Here is a 27,973-nt window from a genome sequence, read left to right on the forward strand (position 1 = left end):
ATCACGACCTCTCTCCCCCCCACTCCTCTCTTCCTCCCCCTCTCCACCCTCCCCCCCTCCTCTCTCCCTCTCCACCCTCCCCCCCCTTCTCCATCTCCTGTTCCATCCTCCCCCCCTCTCTTCCCCCCTCATATATATATATGAATGATATGGTCATATTTAATGAGATCCACGTTGTTTGAGGACACCATGCATCTTTCTCACCCTCCGACGTCCCTCCTTACTGAACTACCATCTTATGTAACTCATAAACCGTCTTTCGGAAAATTGCGTCAGCACACCACATCACTTAAACATTATACACAGGCATCTTCCCTCCAAACGAAAAGGAGTCACAAAACTTTCCCATAATATCCGTAGTTTGCCGTTGATCACCACAGTAACAACGACCCGTCTTCTCAAAGACACGACGGCCTTCCTCCCATCTCACCCCAAGTCACAAACCTCAAGAGGAGCCGGCTATGGTGTACTCGAGGGTGAACACCACAAATCCGCAATAATGCTATCATCAGGTCAAAAGCACATTTTTAATAGCTCAAAAGAAATAAATATATTTATATTTAACATTGTGATCCGTAACACTGAATCCTGGCTGTGTTTGCCGCCGGTGGTCAGACGCCCAGCTTGTTGGCGATGGTCATGACCACCTTGAGGATGGGCATGAAGGCAGAGATCTCGCTGAAGTTGCTGCTGGACACCACCTGGGTGTGCACCTCCAGCCCCCGCTGGTAGTCCTGACCCGCCACACAGCGGCTGATCTCATGTAACCCCCCCAGGATGCTGTGAGAGAGCTGCAGGAGAGCACAAAGGTTAGGGTTAGGGTTAGGGGGGGGTTCTACAAGAGAGACCGGTTCCATAGGCAGCAAGCAATCACACGTTGACGTAACCCTGTCAATCCTGTTTATTTCAGATTATAATATGTGCCATTTAGCTGACGCTTTTATCCAAAGCGACTTACATTGCAGTGAGTGCATACATTTTTCAGTATCTATGGTCCCAGCAGGAATCAAACCCACAACCCTAAGCGTTGTTAGCACCATGCTCTACCGACTGAGCCACAAAGGACCACCAATTAATACATCCGAGATTGGATTCGGGCACAGTTCATCCACAAGCCCCTCATGTCACAAACAGTCCTCTTCTTATTAATTTGAGAGAGGACACAGACAGAGGTACTCCAGTTCCCCTTGGCCCTAAGCACCCCACCCCACCCCCCCAGCACCCTACCCTACCCTCTCCTCCAGGGTCAGACAGTCATCCCCTCCTCCCTCGCCCCATTAGTCCCCCTCCCCAAACCCCCCCTGTCAACGTGGAGTGGCTTTATTGGTTTATTTCTTATTGTTTAGAAGAGAGTTCCGGATCCTGACAGACAGAACTGACATCAAGTGCAAATCTAACAAAGAAAAGAAAACATTTGCAGATGTAGCTTAAGTGCAGCTTATCTGTGACATGGCCTTACCGTTTGCTCTCTCAGCTTGTCATACAGGTACCCAAGGCGTTTCGATGCATCCTCAAGTTTTCTTTTTGTTTGCTAAAAAAAAAAAGAAAAGAAAAGAAAAGAAATATCACAAAATCAAAATGTTAAACGACGCTCTACTTCTTGTGCTGTCATTGAATATTGCAAACTGTTGTGGCCTGGGGTGGTCCAGTGGTCTAGCACCATGGCCTACAGTGCACGCCTATGCCCTTGTCGGCAGGGGTTTGAATCCGGCCCATGCCCTGCTGACATACCCTCTCCTCCTTACTTTGCCTGTCTTTCTCCACTGTCTCTATCCAATCAAAATGAAAAATAACAGAGTGGGTCTGCCCCACTCAAAAAAGAACCTTTAAAAATGAGTCATTGTGAATGATCCTGCCGTCCTGATTGTAGTAGCGACTACAGCTGCACAGACACATCCAGAGGCTCTGGGGGAAACTTACTGGGTCTGCAGCGGCTAGCTGGCAGCGCTGTACCAGGCTGTCAAAGGTGCTTTTGAGGACCATGTGCTCTGCTGGGATCTCCCTCTGCTCCACCCTCTCCGCTGGCAGCTGTTGGAGAAGCTAGAGGAAGCAGTACATACAGGGAGGGGGGGGGTCAGTGCTCGGTCACAATCTCTGTCTGAACTCATGTCGTGCCGAGGGTGAATAAAGTCGCCCAAATTGTCAACATTCTGGAGTGTCACAAGGGTGACGTTATTCACCAAAAATGCATAAATTATGATGGTTCATTTTGTAGCCAATCAAAGTGCTGTTGCTAGGTAAACACCACATACAACACTCGGCATTCTAGGCGGTGAGTGTTTCGGAATTCTTTGGCAGTTGGTGAGCTAAGGACCAAGGTTCTAACGTCTCTTCCCTCATATCTAAGAAGCTTCTGTAATCTCTGGAAGTGTTTGGTTGGCACTGACCTGCACGCTGGGCTCCTGGGGCGCCCCTGGTGGAACCTGGGTGCGGTCGTGGGGCGCGGTGGGTGCCTCCATGGGGAAGCCCATCACTGGGGCGGTGATTGGGGCTGGAGGAGTGTAGTTCTCAGGAAGCTAAAAGAAAGAAAGAAAGAAATCTTATATAAACAGCAAGATTTGGACATGTTTAAGCATGTGTAAGTACGTATGAATAAGTACTGAATGAGTTATCCAAGATGGACAGGTTTGGCCGCCGGCATCCGGTGAAAGTGTCTCTGAGCGTCTAACGTCAGTCTGTGTGAACATACAGAGCAGAGAGGGTGGAGGAGCGTGTATGTTGATCATACACCTGGAAGGACCTGGTTGTACCTTTTTCTTCCTGGGACCCCCTCGTACAGCAGGCGGGTCATTCCAGCCGTCCTGAGCTCCTGAGAACCAACACATCAGGAGTTAGGGAGACACGAACATCCGCCACAAGAGACTTTTTGCCAAAAGGCTTTTTGAGGGGAAAAAACCCCCTGAGCAGCCAGAGTGACATCTAAAGACAGATCCATGGATTTAAACTGAGTATTTAAACTGAGTATAATGAGTATTCACCCCCACCCCACTCCCCCCGCCACACACACACACCCGCATCTCTTTGAGACAAGATTAGTCTTAAAAGCAAGCCCACTATCAACTGTGAAAAAGAGGTTTAAACGTTCCAGCAGCAAAGTAGGTCACCGCAGCACACAGGGAGGACCAACCGTTGCCAGGCAGCATATAAGTGAGGTTACGTTCAAATTAAGTGCACACACTCATCGGCAAAAACAAATTAAATCTCTATTGCATTGTTGGACGATTAACACTTGGCATGGAACAGACATACTTAGTACTAAAATGTCCTGAACACGCTACACTGATTCAACATCCTCGATTTATTTCGGGATTCATTCACTAGAAAGTTAAAAAAAAAATGTTTTTTATTTTATTATGTTTTTTAAAAATGACTGCATAAATGATGTTTGAATGCACTACATTTCCCTGAGAAAGCACGTGGCAGGCTGCTGCACAGGCAAACACCCTCATACATGGTTGCGGTCCACTCTTAAGCCATATCCAAACCTAGCCCTGTCACCTTCATCGTCAACTTGGGAACTCAGCCAAGGAAAGAACCCTGAAAGTCAAACAAGGGGGGACAGCTGTAGAAAGGCATTAATCCACTAACAACACGTTCCAAATTCTAACATCTATGTAATTAACACTATATATGCTGAATTGGCATTGGTAAAAGACCTAAGGTGTAAAACAGATCTTTCTGACTAACATTCTCTAAGCAGCCATGAGTTAGTAATGGAATGATCATGGTAGTCTGTGAGGAGCCGTGAAAGACAGCTTTAGTGTTGCGCTGCGGTGTGTTGGGAGTCTGTACCTGTGGGAGGAGGAGCAACCGCAGGGGCAGAGAAGGCCTTCACAGCCGGGGCCCCGGGCCCTCCCTGGGGATACCCCGGACCCAGGGGTGGGTAGGGGCCAGGGACCATAGGGGGAGCCGGGCCCTGGTTGAGGTGGGAGCCACCGGGATACATGGCCACTGGGGCTCCGGGCTGTGAGGTGGGTGGCGGCATGGGGCCTGAGGGCAGCGAGGTGGGGGTGATGAAGCCGGCTGGGGGGGGCATCCCTGGGCTGGCCATGGTGGGGAGACCTCCGGGGGCAGACGAGGACAGCGGGAGGGTGGGTCCTGACATGCTGGCAGCAGGTCGCTGAGGACCCGGAGGGAAGGCTGAGTGTCCGCCCGCTGGCATGGGTTGAGGCTGGAATGGCTGGAGTGGAGGGAACCCTGGACAGAGGGGGAGACAAAGACCTGTCAAACCAAGTCCAGGTCCCTGGACAGGAGGAGGCCCTGTCCAGAAACCAGGTACCTTGAGGTCATCTCTGATCTCACATGACTGGATAAAGCAAGCTTTTTCACTGCACCGCTTTCTCCAATCAAGTCATATCAGATCAGTGATTCGTCAATCAAGGAAGGGAGGAAGGAAGGGAAGGAAAGGAAAGAAGGAAGGATGGATTTCAAGAGTATTCAAACGGCGCCCCTGCTGTACCTGGGGCAGAGGCAGGATGCTGGGGGTAAGCTGGCCGCAGGGCCGAGCGTGGGACCCCAGGAGGCAGGACGTGGGACGAGGGGGGAGGCCCACCGTAGGAGGGGGGGGGGCGGCCCTGGTTGGTAGGAGCAGCTTGGGGGGTGAAGACAGCGGGCATAGGAGGCTGTCCGCCGGGAGGCATCTGGGCCGGGGGGGCAGGCTGGTACGGCCCCTGTGGTGCACAACCATGACATCATCATCCATATATTTCAGAAACGTAACGTAGCTTTTTGCAAGTTAGCAGTGAAGTCAACATATTTCTTTCTTCATAGAAACACATACAGACAACAGCTTGAAAATGTAACATAAGCCCACTGTTTAACTAGCATCTCCTGCGGTAAAACTTCAAGTGTAGATTCATATCTAAACTGAGTGAACATATTTAAAAATCAACATCATCATGTTTACCGGCGGCTTCTGTGCTTTCGGTGCTGCAGGTTGTTGTGCTGGGGGGGCGGTGGCAGCGGTGGCAGCGGGAGCAGCGGGGGCAGCGGGGCTGGGCTTGGCCCCCCCCACGGTGACTCTGTTGTAGGGGAATGGAGGGGGCTGCTGCCCTCCTCCGGCGGCTTCTCCCTGAGCATGGAACAGCCGGTCTCTCAACTTCATGATCCCAGCCTGCAGGGGGCGCCACAATCAACCAACCGTTACTTAGATTAGGAGACACATACAGCAACACAATCCAGGAGCTGGGAGGAACAGAATGGAGGAACAGGGATGGAGGGAGGATGGAGGGAGGACAGAGGTGAGAGGTTGAAGTGCTGCTCACCTGGTCTGAGGTGTCGGGCAGGTAGGTCATGGCGGTGGCCAGACTGCCCTGGGAGGCCAGGAGGCCGGCGTAGTGAGTCAGCTTGTCGGCCAGGACAGGGCTCTGCACGGCCACCTCGCTGTGACGCAGACGCTCGATGGACTTACGCAGAACCATCACCTTCTCCACCAGGTCCTGTCAATCACACACACACACACACACACACGTCAACCTATAGGTACTCATGCGAGGAACAGTGTAAAAATCCAGGAAATCTGAAGCCATGCCCCTCTACTGGGGTACGGAAGTCATGTTTCCCTGTCGACCCCCCTCACTACAAGCAGCTCACCGTTGGCCACTTTCCACATTTGCTGTCATTTTTGTAGTTATTTCTATGTTTCAATAAACGTTTTCATGGGTTTGGGGGTGTCATTACCAAAATAGTTAGCAGTCATCACCATCAATCACCTCCAACTGGAAACCGCACTGGAAAACGCGGTGACTATTCCCTAGTCGCTCCCTTGTTCGGAGAGTAACTACCTCAATGCAAGGTTCGATTCTAACAGAAACGCTGGTTATTTACCTCCAGAACAAGTGGAGATGTGCAGTCCCTCTGCAGGGACCAGCACGACACCAGCTTGTCAATGTTCCCAGAGCAGATGTAACACAGGCAGGCCTGCAGGCACCGCTTCTCTGTGGCCTCACCCTCCAAACGACCACCCAGCGTGTCTACCAGCAGAGAGAGAGAGGGGAGTGGGGGAGAGAGAGAGAGAGAAGGAGTGGGGGGAGGGGAGTGGGGGAGAGAGAGAGAGAGAGAGAGAGAGAAAGAAGAGTGGGAGAGAGAGAGAGAGAGAAGGAGTGGGGAGAGAGAGAGAGAGAGAGAGAGAGGAGTGGGGGAGAGAGAGAGGAATGGGGGGGAGAGAGAGGAATGGGGGGAGAGAGAGAGAGAAGGAGTGGGAGAGAGAGAGAGAGAGAGAGAGAGAGAGAGAGAGAGAGTGAAATGTCAGGGTGTGGAGGAGCCTCACAGGCAAAATTAAGTACTCAGAGATGAACTCAGGGTGAAAGCAAGTCTGGGCAGTCTTCATATGATACACTCCTCGATGTCTCACCACAAAGAACAGCAAACTCTTCAGGATGGGTGTAGGTCAGGAGCGCTGCCAGGGCTTCCTTCCAGTTGTCCAGCTCACAGCTCTGGACGATGTCTCGCCAGTTCTGGGTGACCACTGACGATATGAGCTGAGAGGGGAGGGGAAATATTCTGCTTTACTCGAAAACAACACTACAAAGAACTAGGTTTTGCCAGAATAAAGTCCTGTGAGGGAAAGGGATGTTGTGCTCAAATAAAACGAGGCACTTGAAACTCGTCTTGCCATTGAGATGCTGTTCCTCTGCTTGTCCAGGTATCTCTGCTGGGTCTTCTTCAGCAGCTCCGCCCCCCCGCTGATGGACAGCAGGATGGCCTCAGCGTAGCGCCCGTCGTTCAGGCAGAGATCCACCGCGCCCTCAAAGTTCCCCACCAGCAGAGACTGGCTGATCAGCCCGTCAGTGTCTTCAGATGAACATGAACACACGTTAGAGACGGATCAAGATAGGCTGTCACAACGGTGAATATCTAACCGACAAGCCACCACAAAAAGGTATTTATAAATTATTGTGGATGTATCTAGTAAATTATTCTGGTTTTGTTTCTCTCTCTTGCTCTCTCTCTCTCCCTCCCTCACTTTGTCTCTCTCTGTCTGTCTTTGTCTCTCTCTCCATCTCACTCCCTCCCTCACTTTCTCTCTCTCCTAAAATTGTCATTGTACACTGTATCTTAGAGAGACGGGAACTGTAGAAAAAAAGCGTACCCGCTGAGATTGGGATTTGGAAGTTTGGAACTTTTTCCTTCGGGAGCTGGCTAAAGAAGTCCGACGGGGAGCAGGAGTCCGGGCTCCTGGTGGTGTCGCCGGCTGCACAAGCCTCATCAGACCTCTGGGGGAAAACAAGACGCCGCTTTTAGGATTCAGGTCAAAGTTCAGCATGGGTGATCTCTATGAACGACTGATGGAGCCAGTTTCCCAGAGACAGAACAAGCCTAGTCCTGGAATAAAATCACACTTTCAACGGAAATAAATCTCCATTAAAGATGCTGTTCAAATCTAGGATTAGGGCTTAATCTGTGTACTGGCATTTTGACAGAGCAACATCGGTCGCTGAAGTGAAAACAGATTATGTGTCTGGCTCTAGAACGTTCCGAGGCGGACCTGCTCAGAGAGAAGCTGCATCTTTTCAGCCAGGTCGTTGGCATCCACTCCATGGCCATTGTGCTGTAAACTCTTCCCCAGGCAAGTGGATATCTGGGGGAACAGGACATGTTGACAGATCTTAATCACTGGCCCTATTCAAAACTCACTAACTGCCAAAGAATTGCCAAGTGTTCTGTGTGGTGTTTACCTAGCAACAATACTTTGGTTGGCTACAAAATGAAGCATCGTAATTTATGCATTTTTGGTGAATAAAGTCACCCTTGGCACTAAATGAGTTAATAGCAATTACAATACTATCTATAATCCTTATGCATTTAAGAATAACAAGGAACCAAACCCAAATACCTTTCTCTCCAATTCGTCTTTGCTGAAGCCCAAAAGTCTTAGGAATTTCACCCGGGCATCATCTTCAAAGTTCACCTGCAATTATTCAAACATTGTCAAAACTTACGAAACAGAAATACATTGCTCCACCTTATATTGTTAACTTCAAACCACATGTACAGGGTCACATTACCATTCCTCACCATTGTAAAACAGCAATACAGATTAGCAAGCTCGTTTTGTCTTTCCAAAACATTCTGTGTACCATCAGTGTGCACTATGAGTGTACTATCAGTCAACTGATCACAGTATCAGTTCATGCACGTGTCCTTATCTGTTGTGTGTGTGTGTGTGTGTGTGTGTGTGTGTGTGTGGGTGTGGTTACATGTGTGTGAGTCCTGCTGCCCTACCATGAGGAACCTCCATATGTCCTGCTCAGAGTCAGAAGGGGCGCCCTGGATCTTGGCCTGGCAGTAGCTGGAGAAGGTTCCGGACTGCAGAGCAGCCTGCAGCTCCCTGGAACGCTGGAGGAATTCTGTTTCCGTGGTGACCTGGCTCACAAATACCTGCCTGGGGACGGGCTGAGGGCTCTGTGCGGGAAGCAGCTTAGGGCTCTCGAAGGTTATCAGCTTCCCACCGAACTACACAAAACACAAACAAATGCACTGCGCCTTATTCATCGAGGTACTTGATGAACAATGTTCACATTGTTTTTCACAATAATAATAATGGATTTATTTTGAACAGCGCTTTTCTCAGTACTCAAAGACATTAAATTAGTAAAACAAAAGGTCACAGACAGTAAAAAGAACAATAAAAATAGTTAACGTTTAAAAAGATGGGTTTTGAGGGATCGTTTGAAGGAGGAGAGTGTGCTTATGATGTATATGATGAATAGGCTTATGATTATACAATTCACCTTCTAATCCAGGTGCAAAATATTATACAGTGTGTGTGTGTGTGTATGTTTCACTCACAGCAAATGAAGCCCCTACAGGTCTGCGGACCCACTTGGGGGGCTTCTTCAGGGGGGCAACGACGGTGGTCTGGGCTGTGGGCTGGGGGACCTGCAGCGGGGGGAGCACCTGACCCGTCCCAAAGGGGTCCATACTGTCAAAGGAGGAAGAGATCTGTGGAGGACAGAACAGAATAACCTCATTTTTTCCAGGAAGGGAAAAAATTCCTTGGTTGTAGTTGCCAGCAATGAAATGTTTTATGTGGTATTTAGTGAGCAACAATATTTTGATTGGCTACAAAATAAAGCAGCATAATTTATGCATTTTTGGTGAATAAAGTCACCCTTGGCACTCTAGAACACTGACAATTTGGGCGACTTTATTCACCCATGAGTTAAACACCTGACCGTGTGAAAATGTTTAGACAACCAATATATGTGTACGTCTCTGATGCAAAACACAGGCTTCAGCCAGATGGATTCTTTGAGGAATAAAACCCATATGGCCATGGGGGGGGATGTTCAGCAGAGTGTAAGACTGTGCAGTAAGCCTAACCTTGTCAGCACTACTTTGCTGCTGAGCCTTCAGGCTCCCTCCCATCACGGAGTAGACGCTAATCCGCCCGTCGAACGAAGCCGCTGACAGCAGCGCCGGATTCCTGGGGCACCACTGGACGTCAAAGCACCACTGGTTGGTTGTCGGCAGCTCATAAATTACCTAGAAGAAGAAGAGATCAGGCGAGGGGGTCGGATCACGCTGAGGTCACAAACGGACTTGAGAGTTTAAGAGTTCTAGAATCGGAACCCAGAACCAACTCACTTCCCCGGTGTTCGGGTTCCAGCAGAGGATGCGGTTATCTTTAGCGCTGCTGAGCAGCAGTTCTGGGTCGGCTTGGCTCCACGATATAGAGAGAAGTCCCCTAAACAGAAACAGTCAGTCATTCAAAAGAGAGAAACATTCAACAGAGCAATGCCATGTTCCTGCATCCTATTGCTGCACCCTTTTCACAGGAGTGTGCCCTTGTGTTCTCCACTAGAAGGATTTAAAAGGCATAGGATTGGTGTAAGCATGGGATCTTACACCGATACTATGCTTTTGAATCAGTAAAGTAAGAGTGTACAAGTACACACTTCAGGGGAAAAAGGGATGAGAATTGGGTCATTCAAGTCATTGATTTCCCTTGAACTACACTGAACGAAACATTATACCTGACCCACACTGGTCATAATAGCTGCACTTCAATGCAGCTGCTATATGTTGAACATGTGACCAAGGCCCTCACCGTGTGTGGTTCTCCAGGACTTTGAGAGGGGACGTGGCGAAGCGCAGGTCCCAGATCTGGAGGACAGGCAGGCGGTCGTCTTCAGAGGCCAGGACCAACTGTGTGGCCACCTCTGGGTGCCAGAGCATCCCTGAGCAGTGCATCTACAACAGCACACACCACCAAATCAACACACACTCCAACTGTAGACAGAGATATCATCAGGAGATGGGGCCAGACGAGGACTAGGAACAACGTGCTCCCCCGTTGACTTTGAATGGAAGAATAGCAAACCTCTGGTCTCCGGGTTAATATTTTTCAATATGTATCTGTTGAGTATCTGGGAAGAGTGTGATTGGATCATACAAGGAGATAAAGCAAGTACAGACAGGGCTGAAAAGCTTTACTATTTTCTTATTTCACTTTATTGTATGACATGTTTTTATGTGAAGCACTTTGAGTCTGCCTTGTGTATGAAATGTGCTATATAAATAAAGTTGCCTAACCCTTTTTTTTTTTTTCTTTTACAATAGAGCACAGTGTATAGTTTGAGGAGTGTCCATTTCATTTCCTTTAAAAGTTGAAAAACTCCTACAGCATACTAGACCTGCCTGTACTGAGAGCTACAGCATACTAGACCTGCCTGTACCGAGAGCTCAGCTTACATGTAAGACAATCACATGGAAATCAGGAGGCAAATCCGACACGGCCATCTCACCCTGTTGCTGTGGTCACTGATCTTGATGATGGGCTCGTTCTTCCTCAGGTCCCAGACCACGGCCTTCCCACTGGGGTTGGCAGACGCCAGGATGTGCTGCACCTGCCTGTTCCAGGACACAACACTGATGTCCTCAGCGGGCTGAGGAGAGAGAGAGGGAGCCTTGGTTAGACAGTTAAAATGACTGTTGAAGCAATTCAATGACTGTTGAATGTCTGTTTACTTATGAACAATTTCACCTTCAAAAAAATTATTCAAGCATCTTCATATTTTTTGTACACGAGGCATTTCTGTTACGTATGAACATGGTAATTACAGGTAAGAGGTCAATGCAGATGTTTTCATATGAATATGGCCTCACAACTTGTGTGTTCATACACAAACAACTGCACAAGATAACCCTTAAATATTGTGGTCTTAGTCATTCTATCGATTAGGAAAACATCATACACACGTCACACATTTTAGGAGGTTAGCAAAACAGTACTTCACACCAAAGAACAAAGCAAAAGTCCCAACACACACAACAAACAACACTGTAATATAATCACTCTTTATAAATACATACTTCTATGACAATAGTCTTTTATGATTAGTAATCTGATCTGACCTGAACTAGTGTTACATTACGTGTTGTTTGAGACATGGCCATTTGATATAGATAAAAAAGAGTCCAGGTGGCAGGTCATTCACCATTCCCATGAGTCCACACAGGTTAAAGGCACCGCACACCAAATCACACTGTACACGACCTGTGGCTGTCACTCTTACCTCGCATAGCTACAAACGTTAAACCCAACAAACAAACAAACAAAAAGGGAGAAGAACACTGTTCAAAATCAACGCGAGACTACGACAAACCCCAGGGATTTCATTTTCTTCTTGGCAGTAGTGGCCACAGGTGAATGACAGGATAGTTACAGAAAAATAAACCTTAGGAAAACCCCAATGTAGCCTAAATGGGACAAACGATGTATAACACACGCGTCACGCCTACCTGTGACTTCGCCCCTGGCGTCATAGGGTTGCTGAAGTTATTCATATCCCAGATATAGATTTCAGAGTCATTCGCTCCCGATGCCAAAAGGTTGCTCTGAAAGACAGTACATTGAAGTGAGCAGAAACTTTACGCAACACTGAAATGATGAAGAGCTTTATAAATAAACAACATTTTAAAAAGCAAATTATGAAACTAAACCTGAAAGGGGTTGAAATCGAGTGCTCTGACAGGGCCAGTGTGTTTGTCAGACTGTCCAACGATTGCCTCTGTGCCAGATGTTATAATGGCCTCCGGACTATAAACTGTTAAGGTGCCATTTTCACTGCCTCCGATGAGTCTCCCTCCTGTGCCGTCTGCTCCCATCCCAAAATCCACCCAGACAATACTGTGCAACCTAGGGGACAGACTTGTTGACATTAGTCTGAAACAATCACACCTTGGCTGACCAGGAAGATAGTCATTTCAATAGCAGTAAATCAAATGATTCTTTATTTAAAGTGCATTTTACAAGGATAAAATGTCCATTACACAAAATACAAAATGTTGGTTATCTGCACTGAGAAATAGGATCAGGTTAATTTGGTCATACATAGCTGTAGTTCTAAATGGCGTGGGTAGCTGCCCACCTGTTTGAGATGGGCAGGGAGCCCTTGAGCTTCATGTCCAGGGAGGGATCCGCAAAGTCACACTCAAATATTTCAAGGGCGGCGCTGGTGTTGAATGACGCATCCAGCTGGTGTGCTGATGTGCCTATTTATCAACCAAATTAAAACAAGAACAACATTCTATTAAATATCTAAAGAGACCTTAAGGTTGACATATCTGTAAAAGCCTGTTAAATGATGACATCGCCCTGCCTTGGACAGGCCTGAGCCTTAAACACCCACCTAAAGCCAGGCAGATGGGGTGGTGTGTCACAGGACTCCATGCCTGGTGAGCTGTCCTCTGGATCTCCTTCAGCCTCATCTTCCTGTACTGCTCCAGGTACCTGTATCAAAAGAAAACCTGAACAATGCAGGACATAAACGTCAATGTTGTGAAATTGCGGTTAAGGCCTAATTAATAGTGTTGTGACCTCAGAATAAAGCTAGAAAAGACGTCAACGTCCATTCAATCAGATAGGTGCGTGTGGTACTTGTGGACGTTGTGCAACAGCTATGGGAGCAGCTGAAGGCAGCGTTCAAGTACATGCCTGTATGATGAAACATGATGTGCGGGGTGACGAGCTGCTCGACGTGGCAGCAAGCCTAGCTAGCTGCACATTATCTGGCATCACACTGCAGCACAGTAAACGTAGAAAGATAGCTTATCTCGACTGTATAACTGTTGATGTTAGTAGAAGATGCATATGCACAACTGTATTACAACTGCTACCGACTCGACTGGCTGACGAATAACGGTTAGCTGATTAAAATGCTAGCCAGATGGAAGAGGATGAGTAATACGCCACATCAATTAATTAACGTTGGTTATCGCGCCATAATGTGCAAGGAAACATAAGGCACAATTTTCAATCAGCTAGTTTGTGTGTTTCTCTCTCTGCGCTGCTGTCTGTCAGCTGGCTTAAGTTGTTGCTAGGTAGGAGTCGGCCTAATTTTTAGTATGGAATGAATTGTCTCAGTTATCGAACATGGCTACAATATTAAAACGAATCAAAGTTTCTTTGTGTTAATGACGTGTTTTCCTTAACGAATGTAAGCTGCAGCTGATCAGTAAGAAATTCGTAACGCTTTCACTCACTACTTCATGGCTAACTTTAAACGACCGTAACATGGAGCGTTCGGTGGACCGTTTTTATTCCAGGGATTAGTCAGACCCCCTGCTAACTAACTGTTAGCAACAAGCTAACTCAATGATTAACGCCTTAGCTAAACGCGTAGACTAATAAGATTACAGATATAGCTCACATTGTATTGTAACCGGCTCTAGAGTGATCGTGCGTCCATGCTTGAATATATACCCAATACAATACTTACGTTGAAATTGATGTTTAGCAGTCGTGTTAGCTACAAAACGAGAAAAATATAATCTACCGGCACTCCCAACGTTACCTTTGACGTGTTAACCTTCTACGGTGGCCGACATGGTGTCACTGACAGCAGTGTCCTGATTTGACCTGTTGGCATATTCTCATCTCAACTGGACACAATTCTAAGATTGTATTATGATCTGTTACTAAATGTTTCCCTTCATCTTGTGAAGTCGTGTCTTGTGTATTACCAACTACCTTTATGAATGCAACGTACCTTTTTAAATTATGATTACATTTAAGTCATTTAGCAGACGTTTTTATCCAAAGCGACTTACAAAAAGTACATTTGTGTAAGTGAGTGAGTTAACTACACAGTAGTCATCGTAAGGAAACCTTCGATAAGAACAAGTCCCATCGGCAGTCACAGTGCTGGAGAAAGAGACATTTTTGTTTTGATTTGTTTCCAACGTCAATTAACGTGTTAGGTGTGGAGGTCTCAGGAGGTGGAACCCAGGTGGAACCTAGTCTTCAGTCTACGGCGGAAAATCGGTTGTGAATCAGCCGTCCTGCCGTTATTAAATAAAATATGTTCATATAATCAAACATAACGAGGACGGATAATATTAAGCATACGTTTTTATTAGAGACAGAAATATACACAAGTTGCACACAAGATACAATTTAAACATTAAATGTCATAATGTTTGACTTCCTCCGGTTGCTTATCTGGATCTCCACCCTTCTCCAGGTGCAGGTTATTGTAGGGATATTGTTTTGGTGCCTGGAAGCAGAAAAGAATATTCACATGAAAAAGAGCACATCAGACAAATACACTATTCAACAAAGACAATATGATTCTGGGAAGATGCATCTGAATTCCGAAACCCATTAAATGTTTAAATGTTTACTTCGAGTCTGTGTGTGTGTCTGTGTGTGCTCGTCAAAGAAAGATTCCCAAGCCAGGATCTTTCCGAAATAAACCACCCCATCGAAAACTTGCCTGTTCGGGTCCATCAGAAATGTGTGAGTACGCAAGGTGCGCAATTTATTTAAACATTATTCAATTACCGAAAATTAAGCCACAGAAAAAACACCCAAATTGTTTATGAAACATTTTATAATGTTGGTAAGTTCAGTCAGTAGATGGGAAAGGAGGGAAAGGAACCGCACTTTTGGATGATGAGTCAAATGTCACCGTCTACCACGAGTCATGTCTTTATGCAGCAGGACAAATCGTTAACCACTCATCCTGCCTCGCAAGCGGTCACTGTGGCCCACACCAATTATGATGATGATGATAATTTGCTATCGTGTTCATTTAATTTGGGGGACACCTCTACAACAAAGTAATCCTCAACTGATTGAGGCGCGAGTTACCAAGAGGGTCGGTATACTGAAGCAATAACACACGAGAGGTCATGCGTTAGGACATTTTCATCATGGCTGTGACGTGGTCGTAGACATCAAATCATAAGAAGCCTTGCACTACTGTAGCATCCGTTTCTGACACTGACAATGACCATTGTGATGCGCCAGTGTTCCCAGTACTTACCACAGGCTGGTAAGAAGGGAATTTCTCCCCAAGGTAGAACATGAGCAGCATGAACCCAATGAAACCAAACAAGTGTCGGCACATCGTTTTCCAGTCAACAGGGCTGGGAGACGTGTCCACCCGATTCCTGATGTACATGTCAATATCCCAGTGCATCTACAGAGGGAAAAACATTGTAGTTGAGAAATTGTGGAAAGTAAAAGAGTTTGCACGGTGAGCCATTCATGAATTCAAATACATATAACACCATTAAACGATGTACATGGATGAATACTGCCCCTAGACTCTGGAACAACCTGTCTGAGGATATTAGGCTAGCAAGATCAGTATTTTCTTTTAAGTCTCTTCTTAAAACTGAAAGAAATATAAATAAAGGACGTCTATCTTACCGGCTCTCCCCAGTTCCTCCTCAGGTCTGGGTGGTCCCATTTGTACCAGGGATCTCTCTCATGCTGGGATGAATTAGGCAACTTTGGATAGTCTCCATATCTAAAACCACAATAAGGAAAGCGTTAGTACGTTTGTAAGTTCAATAGCCTCAGACAATGCTGAACTCATAGCCTCCTTTTACTGTTCCATGTAAGCTGCCTCATACAGCTCTAAAATACGACTAACACTGGACATGCATCATTCATTGAAGTCTGCAAAGACAGCTTTTACAAAAAACATTTCAAAGCTACAAAGCAAAGGAAACATCCTGCTGTTATAAGGCGAGGAGACAGTATGTCAACTAGTCATCCTTACCCTTCGCCATTATCAGGCATCGGTTCATAGTCCGCAAGCGTTATGTTGTACTTCTTTGCCGCGGCTGCTCTCTCCTCCGGGGTCTTGGGGTATGGACCAGGAAGCATACCCTTGTTAACTCCAGAGGCTGTAACACATTCAAAAAGAAGACGATATAGCACAGATCCATAAAATAACGTGATGAAGTCAAGTGAAGTCGGATGAGCGCATTAGCTGACGTCGTCATTATCATAACAAAGTAATAACACCACAACAACCAGGATAGTTTTTTGGCTTTCAAGCAGCTAACGTTGGCGACCACAGACACGTTGGGTACTGCTGATTCAATCAAAGAGAATGTAGTGAAGCTACGTTAATAACTACTAATAATACAACTATGCGTGTATTTATATACAATCTAACGGACCAACGCTCAGCTCGCTGTGACAACCACTGTACTAGGCTGTGAGTTGTTAGCTTAGCATGTTAGCCAGTCAAGGTTAGCTCCTTGCCGGTTAGAACCTCCTCCTGCATCGTTGATGTGGATAATATTGTGTTTTCCCAAATGACCTCCAGAAACTTCAGAGAATCATTGACCAACCTGCTCTAGCTCCAGAGAGGAGCGCCGGGAAGCCTGGCCCTCTCCCCTTGGAAAGGGCTCTCGCCCAGAGTCGGAGCCCCGCAGCAGCCATGTTTGCTGGTTGCTGTCTGTGACATTGACATGTGAAATACGCATGCGCACAGTGAAAACTATGGGACGCAGAAAGGCTCTTTTCCCGTTTTTTTTCTTCTTCACTAAATCCAAATTATGGAACTCCACTTTTATCATAAAATACCTTATCACAAGTCACATATTGTATCACATACACTATCAAGGCAGATTAATGTTCTCTTTTTTTTTGTATTTTCAAAAATGTGTAGAGTTACACTAATCCAACAAGTACTGGCCAATTATTTGAAAGTCATGATAGAGTTCGACTCAAATGTGGGTTCATAACATTTTGTCTGTCTAATTTCATTTTCTCACACATCAGACACATCGAATCAATGAAATACAAGACGCGCCTTGAGGCTTTAACCACATATTTATTCACATTCTTTGTTTTATAAAAGAAGGGAGTTACATTGAAAGCAGCTGATATTAACACCACCAGGGGCTGGAGAGAGATCTGGTATTCCGAGTGAATGCACTAAAACTCCTGTTCCTGTTCCCTATACTCCATCAGATCCAACTCAGGTGCAAGTCTGCATTTACTGAGGGATCGTCACTCTGCCTCTGCTGGTGAAAGACCTGCTCCTTAACGGTCACGGAGGGGAAAAGTCCTTTATAGAAGGTTTGCAATGTCTCTTTCCACCTCTTCAATAGGGCCATGGAGTTCATAGCTGGAAAAAGGGGAAACCATTAACCATAATGCTGTATCTTCATACATCCCATTGTATGAAATGTTGCATTTTATTTGTTTTTATGACTTACCGTCTGAAGGGCTCCCCGTCTGCGCTGATGAGGAACTTCTCAAAGTTCCAGCGAATGTCGTTGACTTTTATTGGTGACCAATAGAATTTCTTTATGTCTCCAATGACGGGGTTCACAAAAGGCAAGGACTCCTGTTGTAAAAACACAAATACAGAGACCAGAGGTTGTCAGTGAGGTCACACTCTTCTATTTGTGTCTATTTGTGTGTGGGCCAAATTCCTTCATAATATAACTATTATGTAAATTGCACAACAACATGTAAAATACACTACCTTGAGATAGGTGAAGAGAGGCTCTTCATTTAACCCATTGACCTCAATCTTGGCAAACACAGGGAATCTAGGGACAAACCCCCCACCTGGTCTCACGTATTGCAGAACGTTGAGGGTTTCATGATTTCCCTCTGAAAGCCAGGACAAAAAATAACAACAATAAATAAAACAGATGATAAATGCATAATGAGAAACATATACAGATTTAGTTCAGAGGAAACCAACCATATAATCTAATAGCTATGACAAACTTCACTGTACTGTACACACCATAACTTTATTGTTTTGCAAACAGATTACTCAATTGAGAACAATATATTCCAGCATTGAGTACTGAGTACCTTGAAAAAAAGACATTTCATCACATGAAAATCAAAGAACGACAAATCAAAGCTCTCACCGGGTGCCTGAAGACCAAACTGATTACAGGAGAATCCAAGGACAGTAAAGTTGAGGTCACCATACATTTCCATGAGTGCATTCATTCTGTGAAACTTTGGGATGAACAATAGAATCAGACACCGTCCCGTTCCTACGTAAACAACTTATTTCAAAAATAGCTTGTACGTTGGGGGTTTATCAATACAGTTACGCTAGCTGACCAGCATCGTTACCTCCTCTATCGTTGACCCTCAGAAGGTGGCCAAGTTCACGATGAGGAGCACCTTGCCCTTGTAGTTGCTGAGCGGGACGGTCTCACCGTCCAGAGTCTCCGCGTTGAAGTCATAGATCGATATGTCTTCCATTACAGATGATATTTTAGCCTGTATATCCAGAGCGGTCAGTCAGAAGTGGGGATCCTCTCAGCCAGCACGGAGGCACACCTCATTCAGAGAAACTGAAACAGGGTCAGCAGTTGTTCAGCATGACTGAGTCCATTGTGCCTCTGTGGCTACGAGGTGAATTGACAGGAGGGTTATTTGTTCAACGTTTGCATGGCTATGCAGATCCTACTAGTCCTCTCATTTTCAACTGACAGGTAGGCCTCTGGTAAAAAAAAAATAAAAAAAAAATAAAAAAAAATAATAATAATAATGGAAATATACTAATTAATTTGTTATTGTTGGCCATCTCTTTTTCCAATGAGTGAGGTTATTTTGGTTACTCGTCTGGAAATAAGATGTAGGCCTGTGCGTAAGACTTGACAGGTTTGATATGTGGCCAATGAATAAACTTCAGATTTGATATAGTGCATTTAATATTTAACTATATTTATCTATAAGTTGTTTTATACAAATACTGTGATCATTGTTTTGACAAGTACGTTTTTTCCCAGCATCACAAGTTGATAAAGTTTATTTTATGGCAACTATGGCCCCATCTATGGCATCTATCTATCTATGGCTCCCTTTTTTTTTTTTTTTGCCTCTGCCATTGTTTTTTCTCAGGATTCACACCTGTAATGGTGTTTTCTATTCTATTCTGGGTTCTTATGAGCACCATTAGACCGACAGCATGGGCTCATACTTAACCTAATGAGGCTTAACCCCATGTGTTCTCATTCAGGCTTGCTTACCTTACTCCAGGACGCCATAGTCTCTGACTAACTAAGCCAAATTTAAGCCACGTTCATGAAAGCTACTTAAATGTCCTAGTTTAACTAGTACACATTGGGCCGGTTTCACAGACAAGGCTCAAGCCTGGTCCTAAACTAAAAAGCATCCTCAGTGGCAATTTGCCATTGAAAGTGTGAATTAGTCCAGGACCAGGTTTAAGCCTTGTCTGTGAAACCGGCCCATTAAGGCCTACTCCTGGGTTCATCTGAACCCTGTTTTGAAACCGGCCTCGACTGTATCAGCAGCCCAGAACAGATGTTGAGATGTCGAAAGTGGGTGCGTTCGGTAAGTAAACTCCTGTGTCGAAAGCGACGGATGACATTTTCGTTTCACTCTTTATAGTTTAGTTTAAATATATCCAACATATCTAACACACACATGTAGTTTTGACCAACACCAACCATTCTGAATTCGGAGAGATTTTCTAAAACAAACACTTTATACTTTCCGTCATCCACATCAATTCGGAGCAATTTTAAAACCCTTGACTCTCTGAACGCACCTATATGCATACGAACCCGGAAATGTTGTTAACACAGCCTGACAAGCTTTCTAGCTAGGTTGCTACGTGAGTGAGCTGTTTTACATGAACAACAACCACACTAGCTACCTTGCACATATCTGCCGACTCAAAATGGATGAGGCAACAGCCGGGTGCAGGTATGTATTTTGGACACGGTTCTATAACAAAACCTGCCAGATAGGCGGCCCAAGCTGCATGCATGCATTCCTTCACTGGCGGTTCAGCGCATCAGTGTGTGTCGGAGCTACGGTAGCTAGTGGTGGATGGTATGACATAGCAATTACTAGTATGAGAAGTACGACTACTTCAGTTGTCAACACCGTGACACAATTCTATCTTCAACTTCTGACGACGAAGCTGATGGTGTAGCCTGGACATGATAGAATATTAAACCACATCATGATGTATTTTGCCAACATTTGATGATGATGATGATGATGATGATGATGATGATTATTATTATTAAGGCTATTTGTAACCTTTCTTGACAGATGTCACCTTTTGGACTTGCCCTGGGAGGATGTACTGGTTACACATATTTTCTGCTACCTGCCGTTACGCCACCTAGTCCAGCTACAAAGAGTGAGCAAGCAGTTCTACGCCCTCATCCAGGTGTACCTGGCCAACTGCCGCACCTTTGACCTCACACAGGTAACCTCTTCGATCCTGATGTCGGGGTGGGGGAGACTAGAGAGTACAGCATGCTGGTGGCCAATGTGTGCACGGTCTGTTTGGTGAAGAAACATCCATGCACTAATATTTCATAAACACTCTGTCCAAAAACACATATGTATGTTGACATATTCCTTGACGCGATGTTTTCTAACCACCTGACTTTCACAGCTAGGGCCTTGCATTCCCAAGGAGGCCTTTTGCACCATGCTAAGAGACAACAGAGTTCTCCACAACCTGGCGCTCCAGAACTGCTCCGATTGGGTGACGGACAAGGAGCTGCTGCCTGTGATTGGTCAGAACCAGCATCTGCAGCGAGTGGACATGCGGGCATGCGTCCGGCTGACCCGCCACTCCCTGGTGGCGGTGTCGTTGAGCTGCATGCACCTGCAGCACCTGGGCCTGGCCCACTGCGAGTGGGTGGACAGCCTGTCCCTGCGCAGCCTGTCCGACCACTGCGGCGGGCTGCAGTCCATCGACCTCACCGCCTGCCGGCAGCTCAAGGACGAGGCCATCTGCTACCTGGCCAAGAAGTGCCTCAAGCTGAGGTCCCTGTCCGTGGCGGTCAACGCCAACATCACAGACGAGTCAGTGGAGGAGGTGGCCAAGCACTGCAGGGAGCTGGAGCAGCTGGACCTGACGGGCTGCCTGCGGGTTAGGAACCAGTCCATTAGGTAGGGCCACCCCCCCCCCCCTCCCCTCCCCTCCCCCTGGTTTTATGAGCATTGATTACTTTGTCTTATGATGACTGATGGATAGATGATTCACTTACTTAAACAAATGTATTTGCTGTAAGTCGCTTTGGATAAAGGCGTCTGCTAAATGCCATAAATGGTGGTTTTATGGTGGTTTGATGGTGGTTTGATGGTACCCCTGTAGGAAGGGGTAGAGTAACGTCCCTGCTGTGTGTTTGCAGGACCGTTGGAGAGTACTGCCCCAAGCTGCAGTCTCTGAAGATCAATCACTGCCACAACGTGACCGAGTCCAGCCTGGATCCGCTGCGGAAACGGAACGTGGAGATCGACGTTGACCCGCCGTTGCAGAGGGCGCTGGTACTCCTGCAGGACGTGGTGGGGTTCGCCCCCTTCATCAATCTACAGATCTAGGCCAAGGGCCATTTCTGTCCATCCATGCAAAGGTAAACAGGTTGGTAAATGCTTTTCAAGAAACAACAAAAAGCTGTTAGGGCTATTTGGCTCAAAAGCTGTTATCACATTGTCTCTTCCAGGTCATGCTACCCGCAGACCCACCTGTCTGTCTCTGTGTCTGTCTCACCCCCAGACCCACCTGTCTGTCTCTGTGTCTGTCTCACCTCCAGACCCACCTGTCTGTCTCACCTCCAGACCCTTCATGTGTTAATGCAGTATGAATGTTCCCCAGCATGGTTATGTTCTGACTTATAAGGCTATTGCATTATACTAACATTATCGTTTGGATTCCAGGTGTTCCTCTATGAAGTGAATGACCGGTTTCATTTGGACCTTGTGCGCTGGGACGTCAATCAAGCAATGCGGAGATGAGCACGGTTGTCTGTGGGAAGTCTGTTGTGGATCTTGTCTTATTTATTCCAGGGGTATAAATACGTTTTCTTTTGAGATGTGGGAGAGAAGTCTGCACTTGTGAAGACTGAAGAAAACATTGCACTTTTCAGTATTATTTTCATGTGTAAAAAAATATATTTCTTCACCATTACTTCCTCACAAATTCATGATGTCATGATGTAAATAAACTCTAGGTAAAAAGCGCAGATTTAGTCGAAGGACAACACCGTGTTATTTTGTAGGGAAAGAGTTTGTTGTTTATATTTGTTTGTTGTAAAGTATTACTCTGCATAATGTACATCACACACATTCAATGTTTAATCAGGAAACATCTTAAAATGTTTGAGTTTAATTAAACGTTTTATTGAGCATGTGTGCTTCTACCAAGCATTGACTGTACTATCCTTACTTTATCCTTTTTTTAATATTATAAAATTGTAAACGATTTGATTATTTCATACCTGTTACTGCAGAGTCCTTGAACTATGGGTGTCATGTTGAAGTCCTCCCCTGATGTGTATTCACTTTAGGAAAACTAGTTTACTTTTTGAATGTATGAACACATGTATTCTCATAGGATATGAGTGGGGCAGGATCCAGTAATGTAAAATGAATTTTTGTCAAACATTGACAAAATCACAATGGCCATCACAGTAAGTGTTTAAAAACAAATCACGATCCCAGCTGTACATAGTATCTGTGAAAAACCTGGAGAGTACATTTGATGTTAACGACACATTGTTTTGTATTACTTCATTAAGGTGGATGTGTGAATGTTTTTGAGCACCATACAAACATGACTGTCTTAAGGAATATAAAGTACTATGGTGTTACCTTTAAGCTTTGTTGTCCTTCCTTGTTTCCCTGGAAGTGTCCTATTATTAACCCATTAAAAGGCCTAGAGGCCTTGTTGTATTTACCAACCTAAGTATTCATGCAGTTTGGGGTTTATCTATACATTTTTACCATAGGCCTACAGTAGTGTGTGTGTGTGTGTGTGTGTGTGTGTGTGTGTGTGTGTGAAAGAGAGAAAGACCCTAAGCCAGAGAGACTTCAACCATGAAGAACATCACATTTATCTTTAGGTTTCATTGGAATCTATTTGGGTACAGATAAAAAAAAAATGTACAAAACAAAGCATAGAAAAAAGTGTATGTAATTATGAAAACAATGTCAAAGACAGTAAATGTGATAACGTCAAAGAGAAGGCAGCAGTACAGTGTAAAATCATAAAAAAAAAAAAAAAAAAACAACCATCCACAGTTCGGAAAGCGTCTTTTGAAGTGCTATATGCTCATTGGTTGGGTAAGCACATCTAATGCAGAAGCAGGACACGTGACATATAAACTCATGTTTGGGTGAGAGAAAGGCATCAAACCCGGGCTGTTTCAGAGTGACTGTATTGACTGTTTCAGAGTGACTGTGTGTCGACTGTTTCAGTGTGACTGTATCGACTGTTTCAGTGTGACTGTGTCGACATCAAGCTGCGTACAGAAGGGCACCTAATCATTGAGAGGATCTAGTTCCTCTGTTGTCTTGATGAGATTCTGATAACTCCTCGGCGCTGATTTCTTGATACTTTACAATAATACAAAATGTGCTGTACAGTAGATAGGTGCTCCTTGTAAAGATGTACAGTTCAACTTTTTGTCAATGTGTCTGTGATTTGTATTGTGTTGGCGTATGTATAAATGTATGGATATTTGTCGATTTTGTATATTTTGTATATTTTGGTATTTTTTGGATGCACAAGAAATTTCCAATCTGGGACAATAACATGATTGATTAATTGATCAATTGACCGATTGATTAAAAATAAGGCCTGGCCAATATTTACCCCCAAGTTTAAAAGGGTAGGTTAGGGCCTCTGTCTTGGTTAGTAGGATTGACTCAACAGCAGTAGTGTCTATATAAATCAGATTACATTAGTTAAACATGTCTACAAATCCACTCAGTAGCTTGAGGACATAGCATTGAGGCGTCACACTTCATGACAAGCGTTGAATGTTATCAAACAGCAGAGTCTACCTCGTCTTAATGAGTACTGCAGTACACAGTCGCAGAAGCTTATCGCGGCAGCCCCACTGAACGCTCATAAGCGCTTCAGTTGGGATACAGTACAAGCAAAAGCAGAAGAGTACAGTAGGAGAAACAGGCAGAATGATCTTTGGGGTCTGTGGTGAGGTCCTAGAGCCTCTGTGGTGAGGTCCTAGAGCCTCTGTGGTCTGGGCATGACATTGGTGTGTGTCTCTCTGTGATCAGCTCAAGGCAAAGCCAGCAAGTGTCAGTGGAAGTGTCTGGCCTGGCCAGGGTCCATCACACAGACAGGTCACAGTCCTGCCTCCTTGCTGACAACTCTCCACGCCGGGCCCCCTGGCTCTGGGGCTGGGCTACGAGGGGGGGGGGGGGGTTGAGGCTCCAGGCTCCAGGCTCAGGGTCGGCTGGTCAGGGTATGGTGCTATTGTTGGGGGGGTGGGGGGCGGGGGGTGACCATGGGGGGAGAGGAGGAGAAGCCCTCAGTGCCTTCGCGTGCGCTGGCCCCCGGTGGTGATGTAAAGCAGGGGCTGGGGCTGCCTTAACTGGGACCCACGCTTCACGTTGCTCAGGTGGACCAAGGGGACGTTGGCTGTGGACGACTCTGTGGTGGCTCCTGGGACAAAGAAAAGACTAGTTTTACAGCCAAAACTGACAGCACTGCATTCTGTATCAACACTGAGATGTGACGTTTTAATGGTGGATACACTTTTGAACTATTGAAATAAAAGCAAGCAAAAAATTACGAATCTAAACATTTTATGTGGAGATGAAGGCAGAGGGGGGAGGGGGGGGGGAGTCGGACCTGTTGTGTGGTTGTTGTGGGGCAGCCGGACCACTTTGGTGAGGGGGGGGACCCCCCTGTGCTGGGGGCGGAGCAGGGGGGCCTGGGGCTGGCCGTTGATGTGGAGGTGGGGGTCTGAAGTGCTGTCCAGAGGGCGGAAACGCTGGCCAGCGGTGGTCTTGGACTGAGACAGCTGAGGGGGGGAGAGAGGACACATGTTACAGCTTGTTACATGACTGAACACACACACACACACACACACACACACACACACACACACACACACACACACACACACACACACACACACACACACACACACACACACAGTGACACACCCACACACCCACACACACAATCGCCAACATAACAACATCATACTCACTGCTTGACCTGTGACCTCAAACGAACGGGAACGCCTCTTTCGTCGACGGGCCTCGAAGTCCTGCTCCCGTGGCGTGGGGTTCTTGGGGGCGGCCTGGCGATTGCGGGGGCGTGTCCAGGTGCCCTGGGGGCCGGGCCCCTCCCCCGTGCTGCTGGACAGGTTGTCGTCGGAGGTGGCGTGCCTCAGCTCGGGGCTGGGCTGCCTGCCGCGTCGCAGGGCCAGGCCTCTAGGGGGCGCCTCGCTGAGCGACAGGCTGCTCTTGTGCTTCTTGGGGTCCAGGGGGGAGGGGGGAGGGGGCAGCCGCAGGGCGTCCACCTCCAGGGCTTTGGAGCGGCGGCGAGCAGCCTTCACGGCGATGCTCTGGACCCCTCTCAGGATCTGCTGCCTCTCTGTGGAGTCAGGGGGAGACGTTAGACATCCAGGAGGTGAAAAGACTCGACTAAGAGCTTATCTTGATGTCCATTAACACCAGTTAAACTGATATAAACACCAACGTCAACGAATGATGGATGGAGGGAGGGAGGGAGGGATGGAGAGAGGGAGAGAGGGATGGATGGAGGGAGGGAGGGAGAGAGGGAGGGAGGGAGGGAGGGAGAGAGGGATGGATGGAGGGAGGGAGGGAGGGAGGGAGGGAGAGCTCTTACCCTTGCGTGTGAGGGGGACGTCAGCTCCGGTCTCGCTGCTCTCCGGGGAGGAGTCCAGGTGACTGCTGACACTGTGGCTGAGCTGGTTGAAGCTCAGGGTGCTCTCTGGGGCCGACGGCTGCAGCTGGGGACAGGACAGGGTTCACATTAGGACGACAACAACAACAACAACAACAACAACAACAACAACAACAACAACATCAACAGGCCTCACCTCTGTTGGCTGTCATTACAATCATTACCATCATCCAGTTTGCAAATAAGTGTTTTTGTGACATTTTCATGTGCTATATCTGGGATCTAATACACATTTTGGATGGATTTATCATGACAACAACAACAACAACAACAACAACAACAACAGGCCTCACCTCTCTGTTCCCCTGTCCGTTGATGTGGATGGGAGGCGGAGTCATCACAACAGAGTGTTTCATCTGTCTGGCGTGAGGACTGCTCTTAAACACACGGTTGTTGTCTCTGAGAGAGAGAGAGAGAGAGAGAGAGAGAGACACACTTAACTGATGTCCCTTATCACAGAGAAGATGCCCTACTACTGTCTACCCACCACTGTTGTTTGGATGGCAACTTTATTAGAATCCTAAATCTCTAAATCCTATATCGATTCAAAATAATCTCCATCTCCTCTTTCCCAGATCCCCAGGTCTCCCCATGGCATAAGAGGTAGCTAACTCCCAACATCCTGTGGTCCTCTGTGACTCAGTTGGTAGAGCATGGCGTTAACAACGCTTAGGTTGTGGGTTTGATTCCCGCTGGGACCGTATATACTGAAATGTATGCACTCACTGCAATGTAAGTCGCTTTGGATAAAAGCGTCACCTAAATGGCGTATATATACACACATCCCCAAAGAGCAGTCTCTCTTACCCCTCAGGGTCAGGCAGGATAGGGGGCAGGGTGTGCCTGCGGGCTTTGGCCTGGCCGTGCCTCGTCTCTGAGCCCAGGGTACGCACACTCTCCTGGTCCGAGTCCACGTCATGCAGGGGGTCGCGACCTCGGCTGGGGAGGGTGATCTTGGGCAGAGAACCCTCCTGGAGACAGCAACGTGTACAGGGAGAGGAATGAGCTGGTGTGTGTGTGTGTGTGTGTGTGTGTGTGTGTGTGTATCTATATAGTGTGTGAGTGTGTGTGTGTGTGTGTGTGTTAGTTACCTTCAGAGTGCGTCCGGTGACCTTGTCCAGGGCCATGGCTCGGTCCAGGTTCCTTTCGTCCTGCTCCCTCATGTACACCTCATAGAGCTCCTGCAGGTGTGGGGGGACCAGCAGGCTGTGGTCTGGAGAAGAACAACAACAACCCTGGTTAGAACAGGCCTTCATCACTCCACCAGACACACACACACACACACACAGACTCCTCAGACAACAACAACCCTGGTTAGAACAGGCGTTCATCACTCCACCAGACACACACAGAGACTCCTCAGACACCTTCATCACTACACCAGACACACACACACACACACTCCTCAGACAACAACAACCCTGGTTAGAACAGGCCTTCATCACTACACCAGACACACACAGAGACAGAGTCCTCACACTCAAATCATGACACGTTGAATTCACCTCACTGTGGTTAATGATTGTTTTGACGCTAGTCTGTCTCAGATCGTATGTTGTGGCCTGACATTGAAAGGGGGGGGGGGGGGGGGGGCGTAGACGAGAAGGGGGGGTGTATGTGTGGGTGTGTGTGTGTGTGTGTATGTGTGTGTGTGTGTGTGCGTGCGTGTGTGTGCCTAAAGCAAAAAACTAACAAAACTAAATGATTCACACACACACACCCACCCCCACAACAACAGAAACCACAAAACACACAGACAACCTCCTCCCCAGCTAGAGTAAAGTAGTAGTGTTTGTTTACTGTGGGTGGACGCACCGTCGATGAACTGCCTCTGCTGCTGGATGATCTCGTCGCAGAGGTGTCGGTGCTGCTCGAAACGCTGCACCACGAAGTTCTTCTGGCGGATCACGTTGTCCTTGAGCAGGGCGTGGGACTGCATCTCGGCGTTCTCGATCTCCAGCTCGTGGACCTTACAGAGGAGGCCCAGGACCTCCCGCTGCTCCTCGGAGCTCACC

At 46.8% G+C, this 27,973-nt stretch overlaps 5 protein-coding genes across 11 annotated transcripts in view; 1 reads left to right on the plus strand and 4 right to left on the minus strand.

Annotated features, from left to right (window-relative positions):
- Positions 1 to 513: 513 nt before the first annotated feature.
- Positions 514 to 13,804, minus strand: sec31b (SEC31 homolog B, COPII coat complex component). 4 transcript variants are annotated; one of them, XM_083686968.1, is made up of 27 exons: positions 13,725 to 13,804; positions 12,636 to 12,753; positions 12,375 to 12,498; positions 11,947 to 12,142; positions 11,746 to 11,841; positions 10,749 to 10,889; positions 10,052 to 10,194; positions 9,589 to 9,688; positions 9,325 to 9,486; positions 8,791 to 8,943; positions 8,224 to 8,454; positions 7,835 to 7,909; positions 7,487 to 7,579; positions 7,091 to 7,214; positions 6,614 to 6,792; positions 6,353 to 6,479; positions 5,827 to 5,972; positions 5,265 to 5,438; positions 4,907 to 5,113; positions 4,460 to 4,670; positions 3,793 to 4,197; positions 3,499 to 3,537; positions 2,751 to 2,809; positions 2,388 to 2,516; positions 1,921 to 2,040; positions 1,460 to 1,531; positions 514 to 791 (listed from the first exon to the last, which is right to left on the minus strand). In XM_083686968.1, the coding sequence occupies exons 2-27, from the start codon at positions 12,712 to 12,714 to the stop codon at positions 612 to 614; spliced, it is 3,765 nt and encodes a 1,254-aa protein (XP_083543094.1). In that variant the 5' UTR covers positions 12,715 to 12,753; positions 13,725 to 13,804; the 3' UTR covers positions 514 to 611. The 4 variants fall into 4 exon arrangements, 3 of the variants coding, with proteins under 3 accessions (XP_083543094.1, XP_083543095.1, XP_083543096.1); XM_083686969.1 differs by having other exon boundaries at positions 12,636 to 12,736; positions 13,725 to 13,794; XM_083686970.1 differs by lacking the exon at positions 3,499 to 3,537.
- A 534-nt stretch (positions 13,805 to 14,338) lies between these two features.
- On the minus strand, positions 14,339 to 16,706 carry ndufb8 (NADH:ubiquinone oxidoreductase subunit B8). The gene is made up of 5 exons (XM_083686983.1): positions 16,597 to 16,706; positions 16,017 to 16,143; positions 15,662 to 15,761; positions 15,273 to 15,428; positions 14,339 to 14,501 (listed from the first exon to the last, which is right to left on the minus strand). Exons 1-5 carry the CDS (start codon positions 16,685 to 16,687, stop codon positions 14,409 to 14,411), a joined length of 567 nt encoding a protein of 188 aa, XP_083543109.1. The 5' UTR covers positions 16,688 to 16,706; the 3' UTR covers positions 14,339 to 14,408.
- Positions 16,707 to 17,161: 455 nt separating this feature from the next.
- On the minus strand, positions 17,162 to 18,584 carry gpx9 (glutathione peroxidase 9). The gene is made up of 5 exons (XM_083687203.1): positions 18,356 to 18,584; positions 18,142 to 18,235; positions 17,742 to 17,872; positions 17,470 to 17,600; positions 17,162 to 17,378 (listed from the first exon to the last, which is right to left on the minus strand). Exons 1-5 carry the CDS (start codon positions 18,485 to 18,487, stop codon positions 17,321 to 17,323), a joined length of 546 nt encoding a protein of 181 aa, XP_083543329.1. The 5' UTR covers positions 18,488 to 18,584; the 3' UTR covers positions 17,162 to 17,320.
- A 1,232-nt stretch (positions 18,585 to 19,816) lies between these two features.
- On the plus strand, positions 19,817 to 22,873 carry fbxl15 (F-box and leucine-rich repeat protein 15). 3 transcript variants are annotated; one of them, XR_014554686.1, is made up of 5 exons: positions 19,817 to 19,957; positions 20,312 to 20,471; positions 20,664 to 21,146; positions 21,409 to 21,630; positions 21,935 to 22,873. XR_014554686.1 is itself a non-coding variant. In XM_083688263.1 (5 exons), the coding sequence occupies exons 1-4, from the start codon at positions 19,884 to 19,886 to the stop codon at positions 21,596 to 21,598; spliced, it is 927 nt and encodes a 308-aa protein (XP_083544389.1). In that variant the 5' UTR covers positions 19,817 to 19,883; the 3' UTR covers positions 21,599 to 21,638; positions 21,935 to 22,873. The 3 variants fall into 3 exon arrangements, 2 of the variants coding, with proteins under 2 accessions (XP_083544389.1, XP_083544388.1); XM_083688263.1 differs by having other exon boundaries at positions 20,664 to 21,166; positions 21,409 to 21,638; XM_083688262.1 differs by having other exon boundaries at positions 20,664 to 21,166.
- A 277-nt stretch (positions 22,874 to 23,150) lies between these two features.
- The window catches only part of kif19 (kinesin family member 19), a 36,832-nt gene continuing 32,009 nt past the window's right edge, over positions 23,151 to 27,973 (minus strand). Inside the window, exons 13-20 of one of the 2 annotated variants that reach the window (XM_083687060.1) lie at positions 27,774 to 27,973; positions 27,050 to 27,171; positions 26,766 to 26,929; positions 26,252 to 26,357; positions 25,881 to 26,004; positions 25,237 to 25,625; positions 24,873 to 25,044; positions 23,151 to 24,683 (exon numbers count right to left, since the gene is read on the minus strand). The exon at positions 27,774 to 27,973 is cut by the window's right edge and continues 71 nt beyond it. In XM_083687060.1, coding sequence (XP_083543186.1) covers positions 24,550 to 24,683; positions 24,873 to 25,044; positions 25,237 to 25,625; positions 25,881 to 26,004; positions 26,252 to 26,357; positions 26,766 to 26,929; positions 27,050 to 27,171; positions 27,774 to 27,973 — 1,411 coding nt within the window. In that variant the 3' untranslated portion in view covers positions 23,151 to 24,549. Of the gene's footprint in view, positions 24,684 to 24,872; positions 25,045 to 25,236; positions 25,626 to 25,880; positions 26,005 to 26,251; positions 26,358 to 26,765; positions 26,930 to 27,049; positions 27,172 to 27,758 lie in introns of both variants that reach the window. The other variant, XM_083687059.1, reaches the window with a different exon arrangement.

The sequence above is a fragment of the Argentina silus genome (genome assembly GCF_951799395.1).
Source record: "Argentina silus genome assembly, chromosome: 16".
NCBI lineage: Eukaryota > Metazoa > Chordata > Actinopteri > Argentiniformes > Argentinidae > Argentina > Argentina silus.